The 26,514-nt window shown below is 55.0% G+C and overlaps 1 protein-coding gene across 1 annotated transcript; it reads right to left on the bottom strand.

Moving 5' to 3' along the window:
- LOC142468451 (uncharacterized) lies at positions 1 to 26,514 on the bottom strand. Its single transcript, XM_075575058.1, has 6 exons — positions 26,389 to 26,514; positions 22,482 to 22,524; positions 22,078 to 22,228; positions 1,016 to 1,968; positions 561 to 669; positions 1 to 152 (listed from the first exon to the last, which is right to left on the bottom strand). Exons 1-6 carry the CDS (start codon positions 26,505 to 26,507, stop codon positions 112 to 114), a joined length of 1,416 nt encoding a protein of 471 aa, XP_075431173.1. The 5' UTR covers positions 26,508 to 26,514; the 3' UTR covers positions 1 to 111.

Below are 26,514 nucleotides of genomic sequence, written 5' to 3'. Positions count from 1 at the left end.
GCTCACGTCAGCAGAAAATGCCCCTGTGCAGCCAACGCCTCCCAACACAGAATGGGGGCCATGAGCCCGCCGCAGTGACGCCGTGCAACCCGCGCCCAGGTTACAGGGGCGCTAATCTTCCCACTCGTCCGCATTGTCACCATCTTCCTCACCTGCAACAAATCAGAGAAACCGCGTTCAGAAAGGGGACAAGAGCAAGCACGAGGGGAGCGGCTCACAATCCTAAATGAGGCGTGACCGAGTGCTCATTTGCATGACATTACCCAGAATCCCTGGCAGCACTGCGAGTTAGGAGGCAGCTCTCTACTGGTCTTTGATGTGTTACAGGGGGTTTGCCACCATATGCCACAGACTAAAGACCTTCTCACCCAAGGTGTCCACTCTTAGGGATCAGGACTGGGACCTTCCCCCACCAGGCAAGGAGCTCCAGGCTGGCCCCTAAAGTGCCGTCTTTACAGATCGGAGGTTCCAGTGGGCAGGGGCGCCCTCCTGTATGGGACCAGCCAATTAACCGGTCCTTTGCTGCATGACAAAGCCCCTTACAGAGCGAGCGGACGCACCCGAGGAATGAATAGCCCTGTGCCTCTTCTGTATAACATCCATCAGGGCGGTGACGATCTCGTGGGTGCTGGAACAATGGGGGGGGCCCACCTTCGCAGCCACGGCAACCTGGGAACAGTTTACATGCAGGGGCATTAGGGAAGATCCATTTAGATTGCAAGCTCTGTGGGCCAGATTATTTGAAGGACTTTATCCTAGAGTTGCATTATTCCTGTATCTATAGGCAAGGACCATACCAGAATATTGAGGCAGGTCACGGGCGGCTTAGAACACACTGCAATGTCAGGAGGAAGAGGGGGTTTGCAGGACATCCCTAACGCAACTCGTTACTTCTAGGGGAGAAGGGGGAGCAACACAAATGCAATAAATGGGGGTGCTCATGAAATCAGGTATCTGAGCATACACTCCTCCCAGCAACTTACACCCCCTCTCTGCTGCACCCCAGGTTACTCACAGACTTTAGCTGCACCCCCTGCTTTATCTGCTCCAGGAAAACAGGCGGATCATCTCCTCTATTGGAGTGCTGGGTGCCTTCTCTCTTTATCTCTTTGCTCTGTGCCACCCTCTTGAACGCCGAGGCTGGTGCTGGCACTGCACCATCAGAGAAAGGGCCAGTAAGGGGAGGGGGTAAGGAGGACACCTTACTCTCAGAGTGGTGCTTGTTAAAAGACAGAAGAGGGGGAGGCGGGGGCACCATGCCATTAGTAGGGTCACCGGGTAGGGGAGCAGATGCCGAGCTCGGAAAGGAAGGCATAGGGGGAGGGAGAGGGGGGAGAGGGCCCAATGCAGAGTTCTGGATGGACGTTGGTAAGGGGAGAGGGCCCAATGCAGAGTTCTGGATGGACGTTGGTAAGGGGAGAGGGGGGAGAGGGCCCAATGCAGAGTTCTGGATGGACGTTGGTAAGGGGAGAGGGCCCAATGCAGAGTTCTGGATGGGCGTTGGTAAGGGGAGAAGGGGGAGAGGGCCCAATGCAGAGTTCTGGATGGACGTTGGTAAAGGGAGAGGGCCCAATGGGGATCTTTGGATTAAAGGAGGGAGGGGAGGCCGGTGAGTGGGACATGGGGGAACAAAAACCACAGGTAGCTTATTTTTGGAACGTGGTGGTATAGGAGGGACTCTATTGGCTGAAGGTGGAGTCAGCACCGAGGAAGGTGAATAGTTCCCCAGGCACGGAGGTGGTGGAAGGGGCCTCATGGATGGCAAGTAGCTGAGAGGTGGAGGAGTGGGCATGGGAGGGGGCACCTTGCTGATAGAGGGCAGGTAGCTGAATGGAGACCCAAGTGGCAGGGTGGTTGGCATTTTAGCCGTGTGGGGAGAGGGCACAGAGCTTTGTCTCTTGGACGGGGTCAGCTGTGAGGACGACAGTGATCGAAGCCGGTAACGAGAGCTGGGCCTCTCCACGGCCGCTGGAGAGAAGAGATGACATGGGTTAGACAGCAGCCATTATGTACCCAACACCTACCCGACAACCAACACAGGGCAGAGAAACGTCACGTACCCAATGTGCGCAAAGCCACGTCCAACAGTTACATCATAAAAACAGCATGACACCACAACACATGGGGAATATGTACCCAATGCCTTTCAATAGCAATATTTACATCGTTAAAATAATTACTCCAACAAACTAGGTTTTCCATTTAAAGTCCCTTCCACACACAGAGGACCCTTCCACCCACACAGAGGACCCTTCCACCCACACAGAGGACCCTTCCACCCACACAGAGGACCCTTCCACCCACACAGAGGACCCTTCCACCCACACAGAGGACCCTTCCACCCACACAGAGGACCCTTCCACCCACACAGAGGACCCTTCCACACACACAGAGGACCCTTCCACCCACACAGAGGACCCTTCCACCCACACACAGAGGACCCTTCCACACACACACACACACACACAGAGGACCCTTCCACACACACACACACACACACACACAGAGGACCCTTCCACACACACACACACACACACACACAGAGGACCCTTCCACACACACACACACACACAGAGGACCCTTCCACACACACACACACACAGAGGACCCTTCCACACACACACACACACACAGAGGACCCTTCCACACACACACACACACACAGAGGACCCTTCCACACACACACACACACACACACACACACACACACACACACACACACACACACACACACAGGACCCTTCCACACACACACAGAGGACCCTTCCACACACACACAGAGGACCCTTCCACACACACACAGAGGACCCTTCCACACACACACAGAGGACCCTTCCACACACACACACACACACACACACACACACACACACAGAGGACCCTTCCACACACACACACACACACACAGAGGACCCTTCCACACACACACACACACACACAGAGGACCCTTCCACACACACACACACACACAGAGGACCCTTCCACACACACACACACACACAGAGGACCCTTCCACACACACACACACACACAGAGGACCCTTCCACACACACACACACACACACACAGAGGACCCTTCCACACACACACACACACACACAGAGGACCCTTCTACACACACACACACACAGAGGACCCTTCCACACACACACACAGAGGACCCTTCCACACACACACACACACACAGGACCCTTCCACACACACACACACACACACACACACACACAGAGGACCCTTCCACACACACACACACACACACACACACACACACACACACACACAGAGGACCCTTACACAGAGGACCCTTACACACACACACACACACACACACACACACACACACACACACACACACACACACACACACACACACACACACAGAGGACCCTTCCACACACACACACAGAGGACCCTTCCACACACACACACACAGAGGACCCTTCCACACACACACACACACACAGAGGACCCTTCCACACACACACACACACAGAGGACCCTTCCACACACACACACACAGAGGACCCTTCCACACACACACACACAGAGGACCCTTCCACACACACACACACACACACAGAGGACCCTTCCACACACACACACACAGAGGACCCTTCCACACACACAGAGGACACACACACACACACACACACACACACACAGAGGACCCTTCCACACACACACACACACACACACACACACAGAGGACCCTTCCACACACACAGAGGACACACACACACACACACACACACACACACACAGAGGACCCTTCCACACACACACACACACACACACACACAGAGGACCCTTCCACACACACACACACACACACACACACAGAGGACCCTTCCACACACACACACAGAGGACCCTTCGCCACACACACACACACACACACACACACAGAGGACCCTTCCACACACACACACACACACACACACACACACACACACACACACACACACACACACACAGAGGACCCTTCCACACACACACACAGAGGACCCTTCCACACACACACACAGAGGACCCTTCCACACACACACACAGAGGACCCTTCAACACACACACACACACACACACGACCCTTCCACACACACACACACACACACACACACACACACACACACAGAGGACCCTTCAACACACTCACACACACACAGAGGACCCTTCCACACACACACACACACACACACACACAGAGGACCCTTCCACACACACACACACACACACACACACACACACACACACACACACACACACACACACACACACACACACACACACACACACACACACACACACAGAGGACCCTTACACACACACACACACACACACACACACACAGGACCCTTCCACACACACACACACACACACACACACACACACACACACACACACACACACAGAGGACACTTCCACACACACACACAGAGGACCCTTCCACACACACACACAGAGGACCCTTCCACACACACACACACACAGAGGACCCTTCCACACACACACACACAGAGGACCCTTCCACACACACACACACAGAGGACCCTTCCACACACACACACAGAGGACCCTTCCACACACACACAGAGGACCCTTCCACACACACACAGAGGACCCTTCCACACACACACACAGAGGACCCTTCCACACACACACACACACACAGAGGACCCTTCCACACACACACACACACACACACAGAGGACCCTTCCACACACACACACACACACACAGAGGACCCTTCCACACACACACACACAGAGGACCCTTCCACACACACACACACAGAGGACCCTTCCACACACACACACACACAGAGGACCCTTCCACACACACACACACACACACACACACAGAGGACCCTTCCACACACACACACACACACACACACACAGAGGACCCTTCCACACACACACACACACACACACACACACACACAGAGACCCTTCCACACACACACAGAGGACCCTTCCCCACACACACACACAGAGGACCCTTCCCCACACACACACAAACACACACACACACAGAGGACCCTTCCACACACACACACACACACACACACACACACACACACACAGAGGACCCTTCCACACACACAGAGGACCCTTCCACACATACACACACACAGAGGACCCTTCCACACACACACACACACACACACAGAGGACCCTTCGACACACACACACACACACACACACACACACACAGAGAGGACCCTTCCACACACACACACACACACACACACACACACACACACACACAGAGGACCCTTCCGCGCACACACACACACAGAGGACCCTTCCACACACACACACACACACACACACACGACCCTTCCACACACACACACACACACACACACACACACAGAGGACCCATCCACACACACACACAGAGGACCCATCCACACACACACACACACACAGAGGACCCTTCCACACACACACACACACACACACACACACACAGAGGACCCTTCCACACACACACACACACCCACACACACACACAGAGGACCCTTCCACACACACACACACACCCACACACACACACAGAGGACCCTTCCACACACACACACAGAGGACCCTTCCACACACACACACACACACAGAGGACCCTTCCACACACACACACAGAGGACCCTTCCACACACACAGAGGACCCTTCCACACACACAGAGGACCCTTCCACACACACAGAGGACCCTTCCACACACACAGAGGACCCTTCCACACACACAGAGGACCCTTCCACACACACACACACACACACACACACACACAGGACCCTTCCACACACACACACACACAGAGGACCCTTCCACACACACACACACACACAGGACCCTTCCACACACACACACACACACACACACACACAGGACCCTTCCACACACACACACACACACACACACACAGGACCCTTCCACACACACACACACACACAGAGGACCTTTCCACACACACACACACACACACACACACACACACACACACACACACACAGAGGACCCTTCCACACACACACACAGAGGACCCTTCCACACACACACACACACACACAGAGGACCCTTCCACACACACACACACACACACACACAGAGGACCCTTCCACACACACACACACACACACACACACACACACACACAGAGGACCCTTCCACACACACACACACACACACACACAGAGGACCCTTCCACACACACACACACACACACACACACAGAGGACCCTTCCACACACACACACACACACACACACACACACACAGAGGACCCTTCCACACACACACACACACACACACACACACACACACACACACAGAGGACCCTTCCACACACACACACACACACACACACACACACACACACACAGAGGACCCTTCCACACACACACACACACACACACAGAGGACCCTTCCACACACACACACACACACACACACACACACACAGAGGACCCTTCCACACACACACACACACACACACACACACACACAGAGGACCCTTCCACACACACACACACACACACACACACACAGAGGACCCTTCCACACACACACACACACACACACACACACACACACACACAGAGGACCCTTCCACACACACACACACACACACACACACAGAGGACCCTTCCACACACACACACACACACACACACACAGAGGACCCTTCCACACACACACACACACACACACACACACACACAGAGGACCCTTCCACACACACACACACACACACACACACACACACAGAGGACCCTTCCACACACACACACACACACACACACACACAGAGGACCCTTCCACACACACACACACACACACACACAGAGGACCCTTCCACACACACACACACACACACACACACACAGAGGACCCTTCCACACACACACACACACACACACACACACACACAGAGGACCCTTCCACACACACACACACACACACACACACAGAGGACCCTTCCACACACACACACACACACACACACAGAGGACCCTTCCACACACACACACAGAGGACCCTTCGCCACACACACACACACACACACACACACAGAGGACCCTTCCACACACACACACACACACACACACACACAGAGGACCCTTCCACACATACACACACACAGAGGACCCTTCCACACACACACACAGAGGACCCTTCCACACACACACACAGAGGACCCTTCCACACACACACACAGAGGACCCTTCAACACACACACACACACACACACACACGACCCTTCCACACACACACACACACACACACACACACACACACACAGAGGACCCTTCAACACACTCACACACACACAGAGGACCCTTCCACACACACACACACACACACACACAGAGGACCCTTCCACACACACACACACACACACACACACACACACACACACACACACACACACACACACACACACACACACACACACACACACACACACACACACACACACCCCTTACACACACACACACACACACACACACGGGACCCTTCCACACACACACACACACACACACACACACACACACACACAGAGGACACTTCCACACACACACACAGAGGACCCTTCCACACACACACACAGAGGACCCTTCCACACACACACACACAGAGGACCCTTCCACACACACACACACAGAGGACCCTTCCACACACACACACACAGAGGACCCTTCCACACACACACACAGAGGACCCTTCCACACACACACAGAGGACCCTTCCACACACACACAGAGGACCCTTCCACACACACACAGAGGACCCTTCCACACACACACACACACACACAGAGGACCCTTCCACACACACACACACACACACAGAGGACCCTTCCACACACACACACACACACACAGAGGACCCTTCCACACACACACACACAGAGGACCCTTCCACACACACACACACAGAGGACCCTTCCACACACACACACACACAGAGGACCCTTCCACACACACACACACACACACACACAGAGGACCCTTCCACACACACACACACACACACACACACACAGAGGACCCTTCCACACACACACACACACACACACACACACACACACACACACAGAGGACCCTTCCACACACACACAGAGGACCCTTCCCCACACACACACACAGAGGACCCTTCCCCACACACACACACACACACACACACACACACAGAGGACCCTTCCACACACACACACACACACACACACACACACACACACACAGAGGACCCTTCCACACACACAGAGGACCCTTCCACACATACACACACACAGAGGACCCTTCCACACACACACACACACACACAGAGGACCCTTCAACACACACACACACACACACACACACACACACACACAGAGAGGACCCTTCCACACACACACACACACACACACACACACAGAGGACCCTTCCGCGCACACACACACACAGAGGACCCTTCCACACACACACACACACACACACACGACCCTTCCACACACACACACACACACACACACACACACACACACACAGAGGACCCATCCACACACACACACAGAGGACCCATCCACACACACACACACACACAGAGGACCCTTCCACACACACACACACACACACACACAGAGGACCCTTCCACACACACACACACACCCACACACACACACAGAGGACCCTTCCACACACACACACACACACACACACAGAGGACCCTTCCACACACACACACAGAGGACCCTTCCACACACACACACAGAGGACCCTTCCACACACACACACACAGAGGACCCTTCCACACACACAGAGGACCCTTCCACACACACAGAGGACCCTTCCACACACACAGAGGACCCTTCCACACACACAGAGGACCCTTCCACACACACAGAGGACCCTTCCACACACACAGAGGACCCTTCCACACACACAGAGGACCCTTCCACACACACACACACACACACACACACACACAGGACCCTTCCACACACACACACACAGAGGACCCTTCCACACACACACACACACACACACACACACACACACAGGACCCTTCCACACACACACACACACACACACACACAGGACCCTTCCACACACACACACACACACACACACAGGACCCTTCCACACACACACACACACACACACACAGGACCCTTCCACACACACACACACACACACACACACACACACACACAGAGGACCTTTCCACACACACACACACACACACACACACACACACACACAGAGGACCCTTCCACACACACACACAGAGGACCCTTCCACACACACACACACACACACACACAGAGGACCCTTCCACACACACACACACACACACACAGAGGACCCTTCCACACACACACACACACACACACAGAGGACCCTTCCACACACACACACACACACACACACACACACACAGAGGACCCTTCCACACACACACACACACACACACACACAGAGGACCCTTCCACACACACACACACACACACACACACAGAGGACCCTTCCACACACACACACACACACACACACACACACACAGAGGACCCTTCCACACACACACACACACACACACACACACACACAGAGGACCCTTCCACACACACACACACACACACACAGAGGACCCTTCCACACACACACACACACACACACACACACACACACACACAGAGGACCCTTCCACACACACACACACACACACACACACACACACACACACACAGAGGACCCTTCCACACACACACACACACACACACAGAGGACCCTTCCACACACACACACACACACACACACACACACAGAGGACCCTTCCACACACACACACACACACACACACACACACACACACACACACACAGAGGACCCTTCCACACACACACACACACACACACACACACAGAGGACCCTTCCACACACACACACACACACACACACACACACACACAGAGGACCCTTCCACACACACACACACACACACACACACAGAGGACCCTTCCACACACACACACACACACACACACAGAGGACCCTTCCACACACACACACACACACACACACACAGAGGACCCTTCCACACACACACACACACAGAGGACCCTTCCACACACACACACACACACACACACACACACACAGAGGACCCTTCCACACACACACACACACACACACACACACACACACACACACACACACACACACACACACACACACGACCCTTCCACACACACACACACACACACACAGAGGACCCTTCCACACACACACACACACACACACACAGAGGACCCTTCCACACACACACACACACACACACACACACAGGACCCTTACACACACACACACACACACACACACACACACACACACACACACACACACACACACACACACACACACACACACACACACACACAGAGGACCCTTCCACACACACACACACACACACACACACACACACAGAGGACCCTTCCACACACACACACACACACACACACACACACACACACACACACACACACACAGAGAGAGGACCCTTCCACACACACACACACACACACACACACAGAGGACCCTTCCACACACACACACACACACACACAGAGGACCCTTCCACACACACACACACACACACACACACACACACACACACACACACACACACACACACACACACACACACACACACACACACACACACACACACACACACACACAGAGGACCCTTCCACACACACACACACACACACACACACACACACACAGAGGATCCTTCCACACACACACACACACACACACACACACACACACACACACACACGACCCTTCCACACACACACACACACACACACACACACACACACACACACACACACACACACACACACACACACAGAGGACCCTTCCACACACACACACACACACACACACACACACACACACACACACACACACAGAGGACCCTTCCACACACACACACACACACACACAGAGGACCCTTCCACACACACACACACACACACACACACACAGAGGACCCTTCCACACACACACACACACACACACACACACACACACACACAGAGGACCCTTCCACACACACACACACACACACACACACACACACACACACACACACACACACACAGAGGACCCTTCCACACACACACACACACAGAGGACCCTTCCACACACACACACACACAGAGGACCCTTCCACACACACACACACACACACACACACACACACACACACACACACACACACACACAGAGGACCCTTCCACACACACACACACACACACACACACACACACACACACACACACAGAGGACCCTTCCACACACACACACACACACACACACACACACACACACACACACACACACACACACACACACACACACACAGAGGACCCTTCCACACACACACACACACACACACACACACACACACACACACACACACACACACACACACAGAGGACCCTTCCACACACACACACACACACACACACACACACACACACACACACACACACACAGAGGACCCTTCCACACACACACACACACACACACACACACACACACACAGAGGACCCTTCCACACACACACACACACACACACACACACACACACACACAGAGGACCCTTACACACACACACACACACAGGACCCTTCCACACACACACACACACACACACACACACACACACACACACACACACACACACACACACACACACAGGACCCTTCCACACACACACACACACACACACACACACACACACACACACACACACACACACACACACACACACACACACACACACAGAGGACCCTTCCACACACACACACACACACACACACACACACACACACACACACACACACACAGAGGACCCTTCCACACACACACACACACACACACAGAGGACCCTTCCACACACACACACACACACACACACACACACACACAGAGGACCCTTCCACACACACACACACACACACACACACACACAGAGGACCCTTCCACACACACACACACACACACAGAGGACCCTTCCACACACACACACACACACACACACACACAGAGGACCCTTCCACACACACACACACACACACACAGAGGACCCTTCCACACACACACACACACACACACACACACACACAGAGGACCCTTCCACACACACACACACACACACACACACACACACAGAGGACCCTTCCACACACACACACACACACACACACACACACACACACACACACACAGAGGACCCTTCCACACACACACACACACACACACACACACACACACACACACACACAGAGGACCCTTCCACACACACACACACACACACACACACACACACAGAGGACCCTTCCACACACACACACACACACACACACACACACACACACACACACACACACACACACACACACACACGACCCTTCCACACACACACACACACACACACAGAGGACCCTTCCACACACACACACACACACACACACAGAGGACCCTTCCACACACACACACACACACACACACACACAGGACCCTTACACACACACACACACACACACACACACACACACACACACACACACACACACACACACACACACACACACACACACACACAGAGGACCCTTCCACACACACACACACACACACACACACACACACAGAGGACCCTTCCACACACACACACACACACACACACACACACACACACACACACACACACACAGAGAGAGGACCCTTCCACACACACACACACACACACACACACAGAGGACCCTTCCACACACACACACACACACACACAGAGGACCCTTCCACACACACACACACACACACACACACACACACACACACACACACACACACACACACACACACACACACACACACACACACACACACAGAGGACCCTTCCACACACACACACACACACACACACACACACACACAGAGGATCCTTCCACACACACACACACACACACACACACACACACACACACACACACGACCCTTCCACACACACACACACACACACACACACACACACACACACACACACACACACACACACACACACACACAGAGGACCCTTCCACACACACACACACACACACACACACACACACACACACACACACACACAGAGGACCCTTCCACACACACACACACACACACACAGAGGACCCTTCCACACACACACACACACACACACACACACAGAGGACCCTTCCACACACACACACACACACACACACACACACACACACACAGAGGACCCTTCCACACACACACACACACACACACACACACACACACACACACACACACACACACAGAGGACCCTTCCACACACACACACACACAGAGGACCCTTCCACACACACACACACACAGAGGACCCTTCCACACACACACACACACACACACACACACACACACACACACACACACACACAGAGGACCCTTCCACACACACACACACACACACACACACACACACACACACACACACACAGAGGACCCTTCCACACACACACACACACACACACACACACACACACACACACACACACACACACACACACACACACACACACAGAGGACCCTTCCACACACACACACACACACACACACACACACACACACACACACACACACACACACACACAGAGGACCCTTCCACACACACACACACACACACACACACACACACACACACACACACACACACACACAGAGGACCCTTCCACACACACACACACACACACACACACACACACACACACACACACACACACACACAGAGGACCCTTCCACACACACACACACACACACACACACACACACACACACAGAGGACCCTTACACACACACACACACACAGGACCCTTCCACACACACACACACACACACACACACACACACACACACACACACACACACACACACACAGGACCCTTCCACACACACACACACACACACACACACACACACACACACACACACACACACACACACACACACACACACACACAGAGGACCCTTCCACACACACACACACACACACACACACACACACACACACACACACACACACAGAGGACCCTTCCACACACACACACACACACACACAGAGGACCCTTCCACACACACACACACACACACACACACACACACACAGAGGACCCTTCCACACACACACACACACACACACACACACACAGAGGACCCTTCCACACACACACACACACACACAGAGGACCCTTCCACACACACACACACACACACACACACACAGAGGACCCTTCCACACACACACACACACACACACACACAGAGGACCCTTCCACACACACACACACACACACACACAGAGGACCCTTCCACACACACACACACACACACACACACACACACAGAGGACCCTTCCACACACACACACACACACACACACACACACACACACACACACACACACACACACACACACACACACACACACAGAGGACCCTTCCACACACACACACACACACACACACACACACACACACACACACAGAGGACCCTTCCACACACACACACACACACACACACACAGAGGACCCTTCCACACACACACACACACACACACACACACACACACACAGAGGACCCTTCCACACACACACACACACACACACACACAGAGGACCCTTCCACACACACACACACACACACACACAGAGGACCCTTCCACACACACACACACACACACACACACACACACACAGAGGACCCTTCCACACACACACACACACACACACACACAGAGGACCCTTCCCCACACACCACACACCACACACCACACAGAGGACCCTTCCACACACACACACACACAGAGGACCCTTCCACACACACACACACAGAGGACCCTTCCACACACACACACACACACACACACAGAGGACCCTTCCACACACACACACACACACACACACACACAGAGGACCCTTCCACACACACACACACACACACACACACACACACACACACACACACACACACACACACACACACACACACACACACACACACACACACACACACACACAGAGGACCCTTCCACACACACACACACACACACACACACACAGAGGACCCTTCCACACACACACACACACACAGAGGACCCTTCCACACACACACACACACACACACACACACACACACACACACACACACACACACACACACACACAGAGGACCCTTCCACACACACACACACACACACAGAGGACCCTTCCACACACACACACACACACACACACACACACACACACACACACACACACACACACACACACACACACACACACACACACACACACACACACACACACACACACACACACACACACACACACACACACACAGAGGACCCTTCCACACACACACACACACAGAGGACCCTTCCACACACACACACACACACACAGAGGACCCTTCCACACACACACACACACACACACACACACACACACAGAGGACCCTTCTCCACACACACACACACACACACACACACACACACACACACACACACACACACACACAGAGGACCCTTCCACACACACACACAGAGGACCCTTCCACACACACACACAGAGGACCCTTCCACACACACACACAGAGGACCCTTCCACACACACACACAGAGGACCCTTCCACACACACACACACACACACACACACACACACAGAGGACCCTTCCCCACACACACACACACACACACACACACACACACACACACACACACACACACACACACACACAGAGGACCCTTCCACACACACAGAGGACCCTTCCACACACACAGAGGACCCTTCCACACACACAGAGGACCCTTCCACACACACACACACACACACAGAGGACCCTTCCCCCCACACACATACACACACACACACACACACACACACACACACACAGAGGACCCTTCCACACACACACACACAGAGGACCCTTCCACACACACAGAGGACCCTTCCACACACACACAGAGGACCCTTCCACACACACACAGAGGACCCTTCCACACACACACACAGAGGACCCTTCCACACACACACAGAGGACCCTTCCCCACACACACAGAGGACCCTTCCCCACACACACAGAGGACCCTTCCACACACACACACAGAGGACCCTTCCACACACACACACACACAGAGGACCCTTCCACACACACACACAGAGGACCCTTCCACATACACACACAGAGGACCCTTCCACACACACACACAGAGGACCCTTCCACACACACACACAGAGGACCCTTCCACACACACACACACAGAGGACCCTTCCACACACACACACAGAGGACCCTTCCACACACACACACACACACAGAGGACCCTTCCACACACACACACAGAGGACCCTTCCACACACACACACACACACACACACACACACACACACACACACACACAGAGAGGACCCTTCCACACACACACACACACAGAGGACCCTTCCACACACACACACACACAGAGGACCCTTCCACACACACACACACACAGAGGACCCTTCCACACACACACACACACACACACACACACACAGAGGACCCTTCCACACACACACACACACACACACACACACACACACACACACACACACACAGAGGACCCTTCCACACACACACACACACACACACACACAGAGGACCCTTCCACACACACACACACACACACACACACACACACACACACACACACAGAGGACCCTTCCACACACACACACACACACACACACACACACAGAGGACCCTTCCACACACACACACACACACACACACACAGAGGACCCTTCCACACACACACACACACACACACAGAGGACCCTTCCACACACACACACACACACAGAGGACCCTTCCACACACACACACACACACAGAGGACCCTTCCACACACACACACAGAGGACCCTTCCACACACACACACACAGAGGACCCTTCCACACACACACAGAGGACCCTTCCACACACACACAGAGGACCCTTCCACACACACACAGAGGACCCTTCCACACACACACACAGAGGACCCTTCCACACACACACACAGAGGACCCTTCCACACACACACACAGAGGACCCTTCCACACACACACAGAGGACCCTTCCACACACACACAGAGGACCCTTCCACACACACACAGAGGACCCTTCCACACACACACAGAGGACCCTTCCACACACACACAGAGGACCCTTCCACACACACACAGAGGACCCTTCCACACACACACAGAGGACCCTTCCACACACACACAGAGGACCCTTCCACACACACACAGAGGACCCTTCCACACACACACAGAGGACCCTTCCACACACACACACACACACACAGAGGACCCTTCCCCCCACACACATACACACACACACACACACACACACACACACACACACAGAGGACCCTTCCACACACACACACACAGAGGACCCTTCCACACACACAGAGGACCCTTCCACACACACACAGAGGACCCTTCCACACACACACAGAGGACCCTTCCACACACACACAGAGGACCCTTCCACACACACACAGAGGACCCTTCCCCACACACACAGAGGACCCTTCCACACACACACACAGAGGACCCTTCCACACACACACACACAGAGGACCCTTCCACACACACACACAGAGGACCCTTCCACATACACACACAGAGGACCCTTCCACACACACACACACAGAGGACCCTTCCACACACACACACAGAGGACCCTTCCACACACACACACACAGAGGACCCTTCCACACACACACACAGAGGACCCTTCCACACACACACACACACACAGAGGACCCTTCCACACACACACACAGAGGACCCTTCCACACACACACACACACACACACACACACACACACACACACACACACACACACACACACACACACACACAGAGGACCCTTCCACACACACACACACACAGAGGACCCTTCCACACACACACACACACAGAGGACCCTTCCACACACACACACACACACACACAGAGGACCCTTCCACACACACACACACACACACACACACACACACACACACACACACACACACACACACACACAGAGGACCCTTCCACACACACACACACACACACACACACAGAGGACCCTTCCACACACACACACACACACACACACACACACACACACACACAGAGGACCCTTCCACACACACACACACACACACACACACACAGAGGACCCTTCCACACACACACACACACACACACACAGAGGACCCTTCCACACACACACACACACAGAGGACCCTTCCACACACACACACACACACAGAGGACCCTTCCACACACACACACACACAGAGGACCCTTCCACACACACACACAGAGGACCCTTCCACACACACACACACACAGAGGACCCTTCCACACACACACAGAGGACCCTTCCACACACACACAGAGGACCCTTCCACACACACACAGAGGACCCTTCCACACACACACAGAGGACCCTTCCACACACACACACAGAGGACCCTTCCACACACACACACAGAGGACCCTTCCACACACACACACAGAGGACCCTTCCACACACACACAGAGGACCCTTCCACACACACACAGAGGACCCTTCCACACACACACAGAGGACCCTTCCACACACACACAGAGGACCCTTCCACACACACACAGAGGACCCTTCCACACACACACAGAGGACCCTTCCACACACACACAGAGGACCCTTCCACACACACACAGAGGACCCTTCCACACACACACAGAGGACCCTTCCACACACACAGAGGACCCTTCCACACACACAGAGGACCCTTCCACACACACAGAGGACCCTTCCACACACACACAGAGGACCCTTCCACACACACACAGAGGACCCTTCCACACACACACAGAGGACCCTTCCACACACACACAGAGGACCCTTCCACACACACACAGAGGACCCTTCCACACACACACAGAGAGGACCCTTCCACACACACACACACAGAGGACCCTTCCACACACACACAGAGGACCCTTCCACACACACACAGAGGACCCTTCCACACACACACAGAGGACCCTTCCACACACACACAGAGGACCCTTCCACACACACACAGAGGACCCTTCCACACACACACAGAGGACCCTTCCACACACACACACACAGAGGACCCTTCCACACACACACACAGAGGACCCTTCCACACACACACAGAGGACCCTTCCACACACACACAGAGGACCCTTCCACACACACACAGAGGACCCTTCCACACACACACAGAGGACCCTTCCACACACACACAGAGGACCCTTCCACACACACACAGAGGACCCTTCCACACACACACACACACAGAGGACCCTTCCACACACACACACACACACAGAGGACCCTTCCACACACACACACACACAGAGGACCCTTCCACACACACACACACACAGAGGACCCTTCCACACACACACACAGAGGACCCTTCCACACACACACAGAGGACCCTTCCACACACACACACAGAGGACCCTTCCACACACACACACACACACACACAGAGGACCCTTCCACACACACACACAGAGGACCCTTCCACACACACACACACACAGAGGACCCTTCCACACACACACACACACAGAGGACCCTTCCACACACACAGAGGACCCTTCCACACACACAGAGGACCCTTCCACACACACAGAGGACCCTTCCACACACACAGAGGACCCTTCCACACACACAGAGGACCCTTCCACACACACAGAGGACCCTTCCACACACACACAGAGGACCCTTCCACACACACACAGAGGACCCTTCCACACACACACAGAGGACCCTTCCACACACACACAGAGGACCCTTCCACACACACACACACAGAGGACCCTTCCACACACACACACACAGAGGACCCTTCCACAGACACAGAGGACCCTTCCACACACACAGAGGACCCTTCCACACACACAGAGGACCCTTCCACACACACAGAGGACCCTTCCACACACACAGAGGACCCTTCCACACACACAGAGGACCCTTCCACACACACAGAGGACCCTTCCACACACACACAGAGGACCCTTCCACACACACACAGAGGACCCTTCCACACACACAGAGGACCCTTCCACACACACAGAGGACCCTTCCACACACACAGAGGACCCTTCCACACACACAGAGGACCCTTCCACACACACAGAGGACCCTTCCACACACACAGAGGACCCTTCCACACACACAGAGGACCCTTCCACACACACAGAGGACCCTTCCACACACACAGAGGACCCTTCCACACACACAGAGGACCCTTCCACACACACAGAGGACCCTTCCACAAAAGAGGTCCCGTCAGTGTAATGAGCTCTTCTAAACCAAATCTCAGGACGCCAACATCTGGCCGCTTTTAATTACCATCACAAGTTGTATTTAAAAGCCGCTGAACGGGGAAAGTCAGTCACTCGCGTGCTTTCTGTAATAAATATCCCACCCTGTCCGTATCAGAGCCAAAAAATATATATAATGAAGGGGGGGGGGGGTCCCTGCGCAAACTCTTGCTCAGCACAGACTCAAGACAAAAGGGCACAGATGGAGGATGGCGGCACCACGTGAGCAGGGAAATCTGGCAGCGTTTCAGGGCGACGGTAGGTGGCGTGGGTGGTACGCGCGGCGGTGGGTGGTACGCGCGGCGGTGGGTGGTACGCGCGGCGGTGGGTGGTACGCGCGGCGGTGGGTGGTACGCGCGACGGTGGGTGGAACGCGCGACGGTGGGTGGAACGCGCGACGGTGGGTGGTACGCGCGACGGTGGGTGGTACGCGCGACGGTGGGTGGTACGCGCGACGGTGGGTGGTACGCGCGACGGTGGGTGGTACGCGCGACGGTGGGTGGTACGCGCGACGGTGGGTGGTACGCGCGACGGTGGGTGGTACGCGCGACGGTGGGTGGTACGCGCGACGGTGGGTGGTACGCATTACAGTTTGGAATATTAGGAGGTCCGGTTTGCTGGCAAACAATGGCCTCTATATACGAGGTAACCAGGAGTGGGGGGGGGGGGGGGCAGGATGACCGGCCTAACTTTGCCGTACTGCGGTTTGCATACTGTGGGGCCAGCTGTGTGTGTAGAAAGCGACACACACAGGTCATATTAACAACTACATTGCATTCAGTCAGGAAATCTACTGATAAGATGGGAACAGGCGGGACCTCAACATACAAACCGGTGTCAGAGTTTAGCTAAGCCCCCACTCAAACAGCCCACCCAAACTCCTGTATTCAGTTTTAGTGGCCAGTGTTGGTTCCTAGACATTAAAAACAGCACTGCAACAGGCCACTGCAACAGGCCACTGCAACAGGCCACTGCAACAGGCCACTGCAACCTACTGGGCGGTGGTATTTGGCAGCCATTTTGATTTACCTAAAGGGGAAGTAAACACCAGTAAGTAGCTCAGAAACCAGTTGGTACCTGGGAGGCAAAGATCGTGCAGTTCAGCCCTGTTGGACCATATCACAAAGCAAATGGGTAGGCAAGATGGCAGCTTTAACCCTTTGCGAGTCTGAAGGGCAGTGGTCCAGCATACCACGACCCTCAGCGAAGCAGGCTTACGTGACCACACGGTCACCGTGAATTGAGAACCTTCAGAAGCGTAGGATGTAGAGCAGGGGTGGCCAACTCCAGTCCTCCAGAGCCACTAACAGGCTAGGTATTAGGGATATCCCTGCTTCAGCACTGTTGGCTCAATCAGTGGCTCCGTTATGACTGCACCACCTGTGCTGAAGCAGGGAGATCCAAAAAAATAAAAATAAAACAGAACTATTGGTGGCCCTTGACAACTGGGAGTTGGCCACCCCTAACGTAGTCTGTCACGGAGACCTGACCTTACACCCCAAGGGTTAAACAGGTCCCATGGCAGGGACTGCCTGCCGAGTAACGGCGAGAGTATATTTCAGAGTACTGCGTTCGTTACGCCACATACTCATCCGGCGAGCCTCGTTCCTCACGGCCGCCATCCCGCCCTTCTTCTCGATCACCTCGAAGATCTTGCGGGACGTGTCGCGATCACGGAGGTGCTCCTCTCGGATCCCCGCCAGGTTAAAGAGCCTCTTGAGGTCGGCGTCAGACCCGGCCTGGAACACACAGGAGGAGGGTTACCGTCACTGACCAGGGAGCTAACCCCTTCACTGCCAAGCGGGCAGTTAAATCCATTTACTGTACGGATCAGAACTCATCATGGGGAGGGAGGGGAGAAAACTAAATCTAAACAATAAATATTTTACTTATAAGAAGAAATATTTTTAATAATAAACATTTTATTAATAATAATAATAATAATAATAATAATAGTAATAAACCCACAAAGTATATACACGTATTACTTACGTCAAATCCAGTCACAGAATTCCATCCGATGTGTGTCACGTGTCTGAAGATAGAAGGATAAAGGGAACACAGGTTGCGCAGGGATCCCAAGCACTGGCGCCATCTTTAATCCTGCCCGTTCTACTTCATTGTATGATCGTTTATCAGTGTAGCAGCAACATATTCCGCAGCGCGGTACAATGGGGCACAGAGTGATGTATATTACACAAACTGTGACATACAAACATGCACAGATACAAAGAGGTAGTGAGAGCCCTGACCCAGAGAGCTCACACTCTAATGGAATGAGGGACACTGTTGAAACAAGTAGGTAAGGCGGCTGCTTGTTCTTACTGATAGATCTATCCCTCGCGCTTTATAGCGGGGACACTGGAACACACGGGAATAAGCGCTTTGTACATTATTATAGTAACATAAGCAAAAGGAGACCCTGGCCCGAAGAGCTTGCAATCTAAATGTTAAGTAGGGAAAATGTAGACAACCGCGTTTAGGATACATTGTAGGGAGACAGGAAGGTTACAATGGCCGAGACGGGAGCAGCAGCGCCGCCCCGAGGCACGGACATGTGTCCTGCCGCCTTCCATCGCCTCTGGAATCCCAGCGTCCAACGATGCCGCAGACAATCAACGCGACGTCACACTGCGTCTCGTTGCCATGGTAACGCACCGCCACGAGACGCCGTCATGTTGATTGTCTGCGGGTGCTGGGATTCCAGAGGAGACGGAGAGCGGCAGCAAGGAGGCGGCAGACGCGCAATTGCCTTCCCATTAGGTCTGATAGGCCAGAGTGCGCGGCAAATGCATATGCCGCCCTAGGACCGGGCCTAGCGGGAAATCAGAGAGCCTGTGTGAGAGTTTCAGCAGTAGAGGGACAGAGGAAAGGGCGAATCTTTGTAATGTTACGGAGGGAAAATACGACAACAGGTGTCAGACATGGTGAACGTGAGGAGAATGTGAGCGAGGAGTCTTGTGACCCGTAGGCCACGTGCTTGTGATACTAGGTGCCGGGTTGCGCTGCCCGCAGTAATGCGATAGATCTTTATCAGGCAACGGATTGCGTAACAATACATGTGATGAAAATGCCCATAACACCGATCAATATAAATACACCAGAAAATAACCCCGTCACTGCCAGGAGAGACCAGCGAAATTACTGGGCAAAGCTAGCCCCCCCCCCCCCCCCACCTCACTACCGGGCAAAGCTAGCCCCCCCCCCACCTCACTACCGGGCAAAGCTAGCCCCCCCCACCTCACTACCGGGCAAAGCTAGCCCCCCCACCTCACTACCGGGCAAAGCTAGCCCCCCCCACCTCACTACCGGGCAAAGTTAGGCACCCCCCACCTCACTACCGGGCAAAGTTAGGCACACCACCCACCTCATTACCGGGCAAAGTTAGGCGCACCACCCACCTCACTACCGGGCAAAGTTAGGCACACCACCCACCTCACTACCGGGCAAAGTTAGGCACACCACCCACCTCACTACCGGGCAAAGTTAGGCACACCACCCACCTCACTACCGGGCAAAGTTAGGCACACCACCCACCTCACTACCGGGCAAAGTTAGGCACACCACCCACCTCACTACCGGGCAAAGTTAGGCACACCACCCACCTCACTACCGGGCAAAGTTAGGCACACCACCCACTTCACTACCGGGCAAAGTTAGGCGCACCACCCACCTCACTACCGGGCACAGCTCGGCGCACCACCCACCTCACTACCGGGCACAGCTCGGCGCACCACCCACCTCACTACCGGGCACAGCTCGGCGCACCACCCACCTCACTACCGGGCAAAGCTAGGCGCACCACCCACCTCACTACCGGGCACAGCTCGGCGCACCACCCACCTCACTACCGGGCAAAGCTAGGCACCCCCCACCTCACTACCGGGCAAAGCAAGGCACCCCCCACCTCACTACCGGGCAAAGCTAGGCACCCCCCACCTCACTACCGGGCAAAGCTAGGCACCCCCCACCTCACTACCGGGCAAAGCTAGGCACCCCCCACCTCACTACTTGGCAAAGCTAGGCACCCCCCACCTCACTACTTGGCAAAGCTAGGTGCACCCCCCACCTCACTACTGGGCAAAGCTAGGCACCCCCCACCTCACTGCTGGGCAAAGCTAGGCGCACCCCCCCACCTCACTACTGGGCAAAGCTAGGCGCACCCCCCACCTCACTACCGGGCAAAGCTAGGCGCCCCCCACCTCACTACCGGGCAAAGCAAGGCACCCCCACCTCACTACCGGGCAAAGCAAGGCACTCCCCACCTCACTACCGGGCAAAGCAAGGCACCCCCCACCTCACTACCGGGCAAAGCTAGGCACCCCCCACCTCACTACCGGGCAAAGCTAGGCACCCCCCACCTCACTACCGGGCAAAGCTAGGCATCCCCCACCTCACTACTTGGCAAAGCTAGGCACCCCCCACCTCACTACTTGGCAAAGCTAGGTGCACCCCCCACCTCACTACTGGACAAAGCTAGACGCACCCCCCACCTCACTGCTGGACAAAGCTAGGCGCACCCCCACCTCACTACTGGACAAAGCTAGGCACCCCCCCCACCTCACTACTGGACAAAGCTAGGCACCCCCCCACCTCACTACTGGACAAAGCTAGGCACCCCCCCACCTCACTACTGGACAAAGCTAGGCGCACCCCCCACCTCACTACTGGACAAAGCTAGGCGCACCCCCACCTCACTGCTGGGCAAAGCTAGGCGCACCCCCACCTCACTGCTGGGCAAAGCTAGGCGCACCCCCCACCTCACTACTGGGCAAAGCTAGGCGCACCCCCCACCTCACTACTGGGCAAAGCTAGACGCACCCCCCACCTCACTACTGGACAAAGCTAGGCGCACCCCCACCTCACTGCTGGGCAAAGCTAGGCGCACCCCCCACCTCACTACTGGACAAAGCTAGGCGCACCCCCCACCTCACTGCTGGACAAAGCTAGGCGCACCCCCACCTCACTGCTGGGCAAAGCTAGGCGCACCCCCCACCTCACTACTGGGCAAAGCTAGGCGCACCCCCCACCTCACTACTGGGCAAAGCTAGACGCACCCCCCACCTCACTACTGGACAAAGCTAGGCGCACCCCCCACCTCACTGCTGGGCAAAGCTAGGCGCACCCCCACCTCACTGCTGGGCAAAGCTAGGCGCACCCCCCACCTCACTACTGGGCAAAGCTAGGCGCACCCCCCACCTCACTACTGGGTAAAGCTAGGCGCACCCCCCACCTCACTGCTGGGCAAAGCTAGGCGCACCCCCACCTCACTGCTGGGCAAAGCTAGGCGCACCCCCCACCTCACTACTGGGCAAAGCAAGGCGCACCCCCACCTCACTGCTGGACAAAGCTAGGCGCACCCCCACCTCACTGCTGGGCAAAGCTAGACGCACCCCCCACCTCACTGCTGGGCAAAGCTAGGCGCATCCCCACCTCACTACTGGGCAAAGCTAGACGCACCCCCACCTCACTGCTGGACAAAGCTAGGCGCACCCCCCACCTCACTACTGGACAAAGCTAGGCGCACCCCCCCACCTCACTACTGGACAAAGCTAGGTGCACCCCCCACCTCACTACTGGACAAAGCTAGGCGCACCCCCCACCTCACTACTGGGCAAAGCTAGGCGCACCCCCACCTCACTGCTGGACAAAGCAAGGGCCCCCACCTCACTACTGGACAAAGCTAGGCGCACCCCCCCACCTCACTACTGGACAAAGCTAGGTGCACCCCCCACCTCACTACTGGACAAAGCTAGGCGCACCCCCCACCTCACTACTGGGCAAAGCTAGGCGCACCCCCACCTCACTGCTGGACAAAGCAAGGGCCCCCACCTCACAGTTAAATGGTCTAAACTCTGGCAATCTCAAAGGGGACAGCAACAGGGACGGCTCAACTCACGTGAAGTTACTGGGGGAGCCGATATCCGCTTTATTCAGCTTCCCTCTCGGCGGACGCCCCTTGGGAGTTTCCATCGGCGAGAAGTACACGGAGACATCCTGAGCGCGCGTCTCCTGCATCTGGAAC

Source organism: Ascaphus truei, chromosome 17 (genome assembly GCF_040206685.1).
Source record: "Ascaphus truei isolate aAscTru1 chromosome 17, aAscTru1.hap1, whole genome shotgun sequence".
Classification (NCBI taxonomy): Eukaryota; Metazoa; Chordata; class Amphibia; order Anura; family Ascaphidae; genus Ascaphus; species Ascaphus truei.
The sequence above is the reverse complement of the archived record's forward strand: the minus strand, read 5'-3'. Positions and strand labels throughout refer to the sequence as shown.

What these genes read in the sequence shown, in the direction of transcription:
- LOC142468451 (XM_075575058.1), bottom strand. Translation starts at nt 26,507, where the DNA reads ATGCAGGAGACGCGCGCTCAGGATGTCTCCGTGTACTTCTCGCCGATG. An exon ending in GGCTCCCCCAGTAACTTCAC is followed by an intron (nt 22,525 to 26,388) that starts GTGAGTTGAGCC and finishes TTCTATCTTCAG; the next exon opens with ACACGTGACACACATCGGAT. An exon ending in ATTCTGTGACTGGATTTGAC is followed by an intron (nt 22,229 to 22,481) that starts GTAAGTAATACG and finishes TGTGTGTTCCAG; the next exon opens with GCCGGGTCTGACGCCGACCT.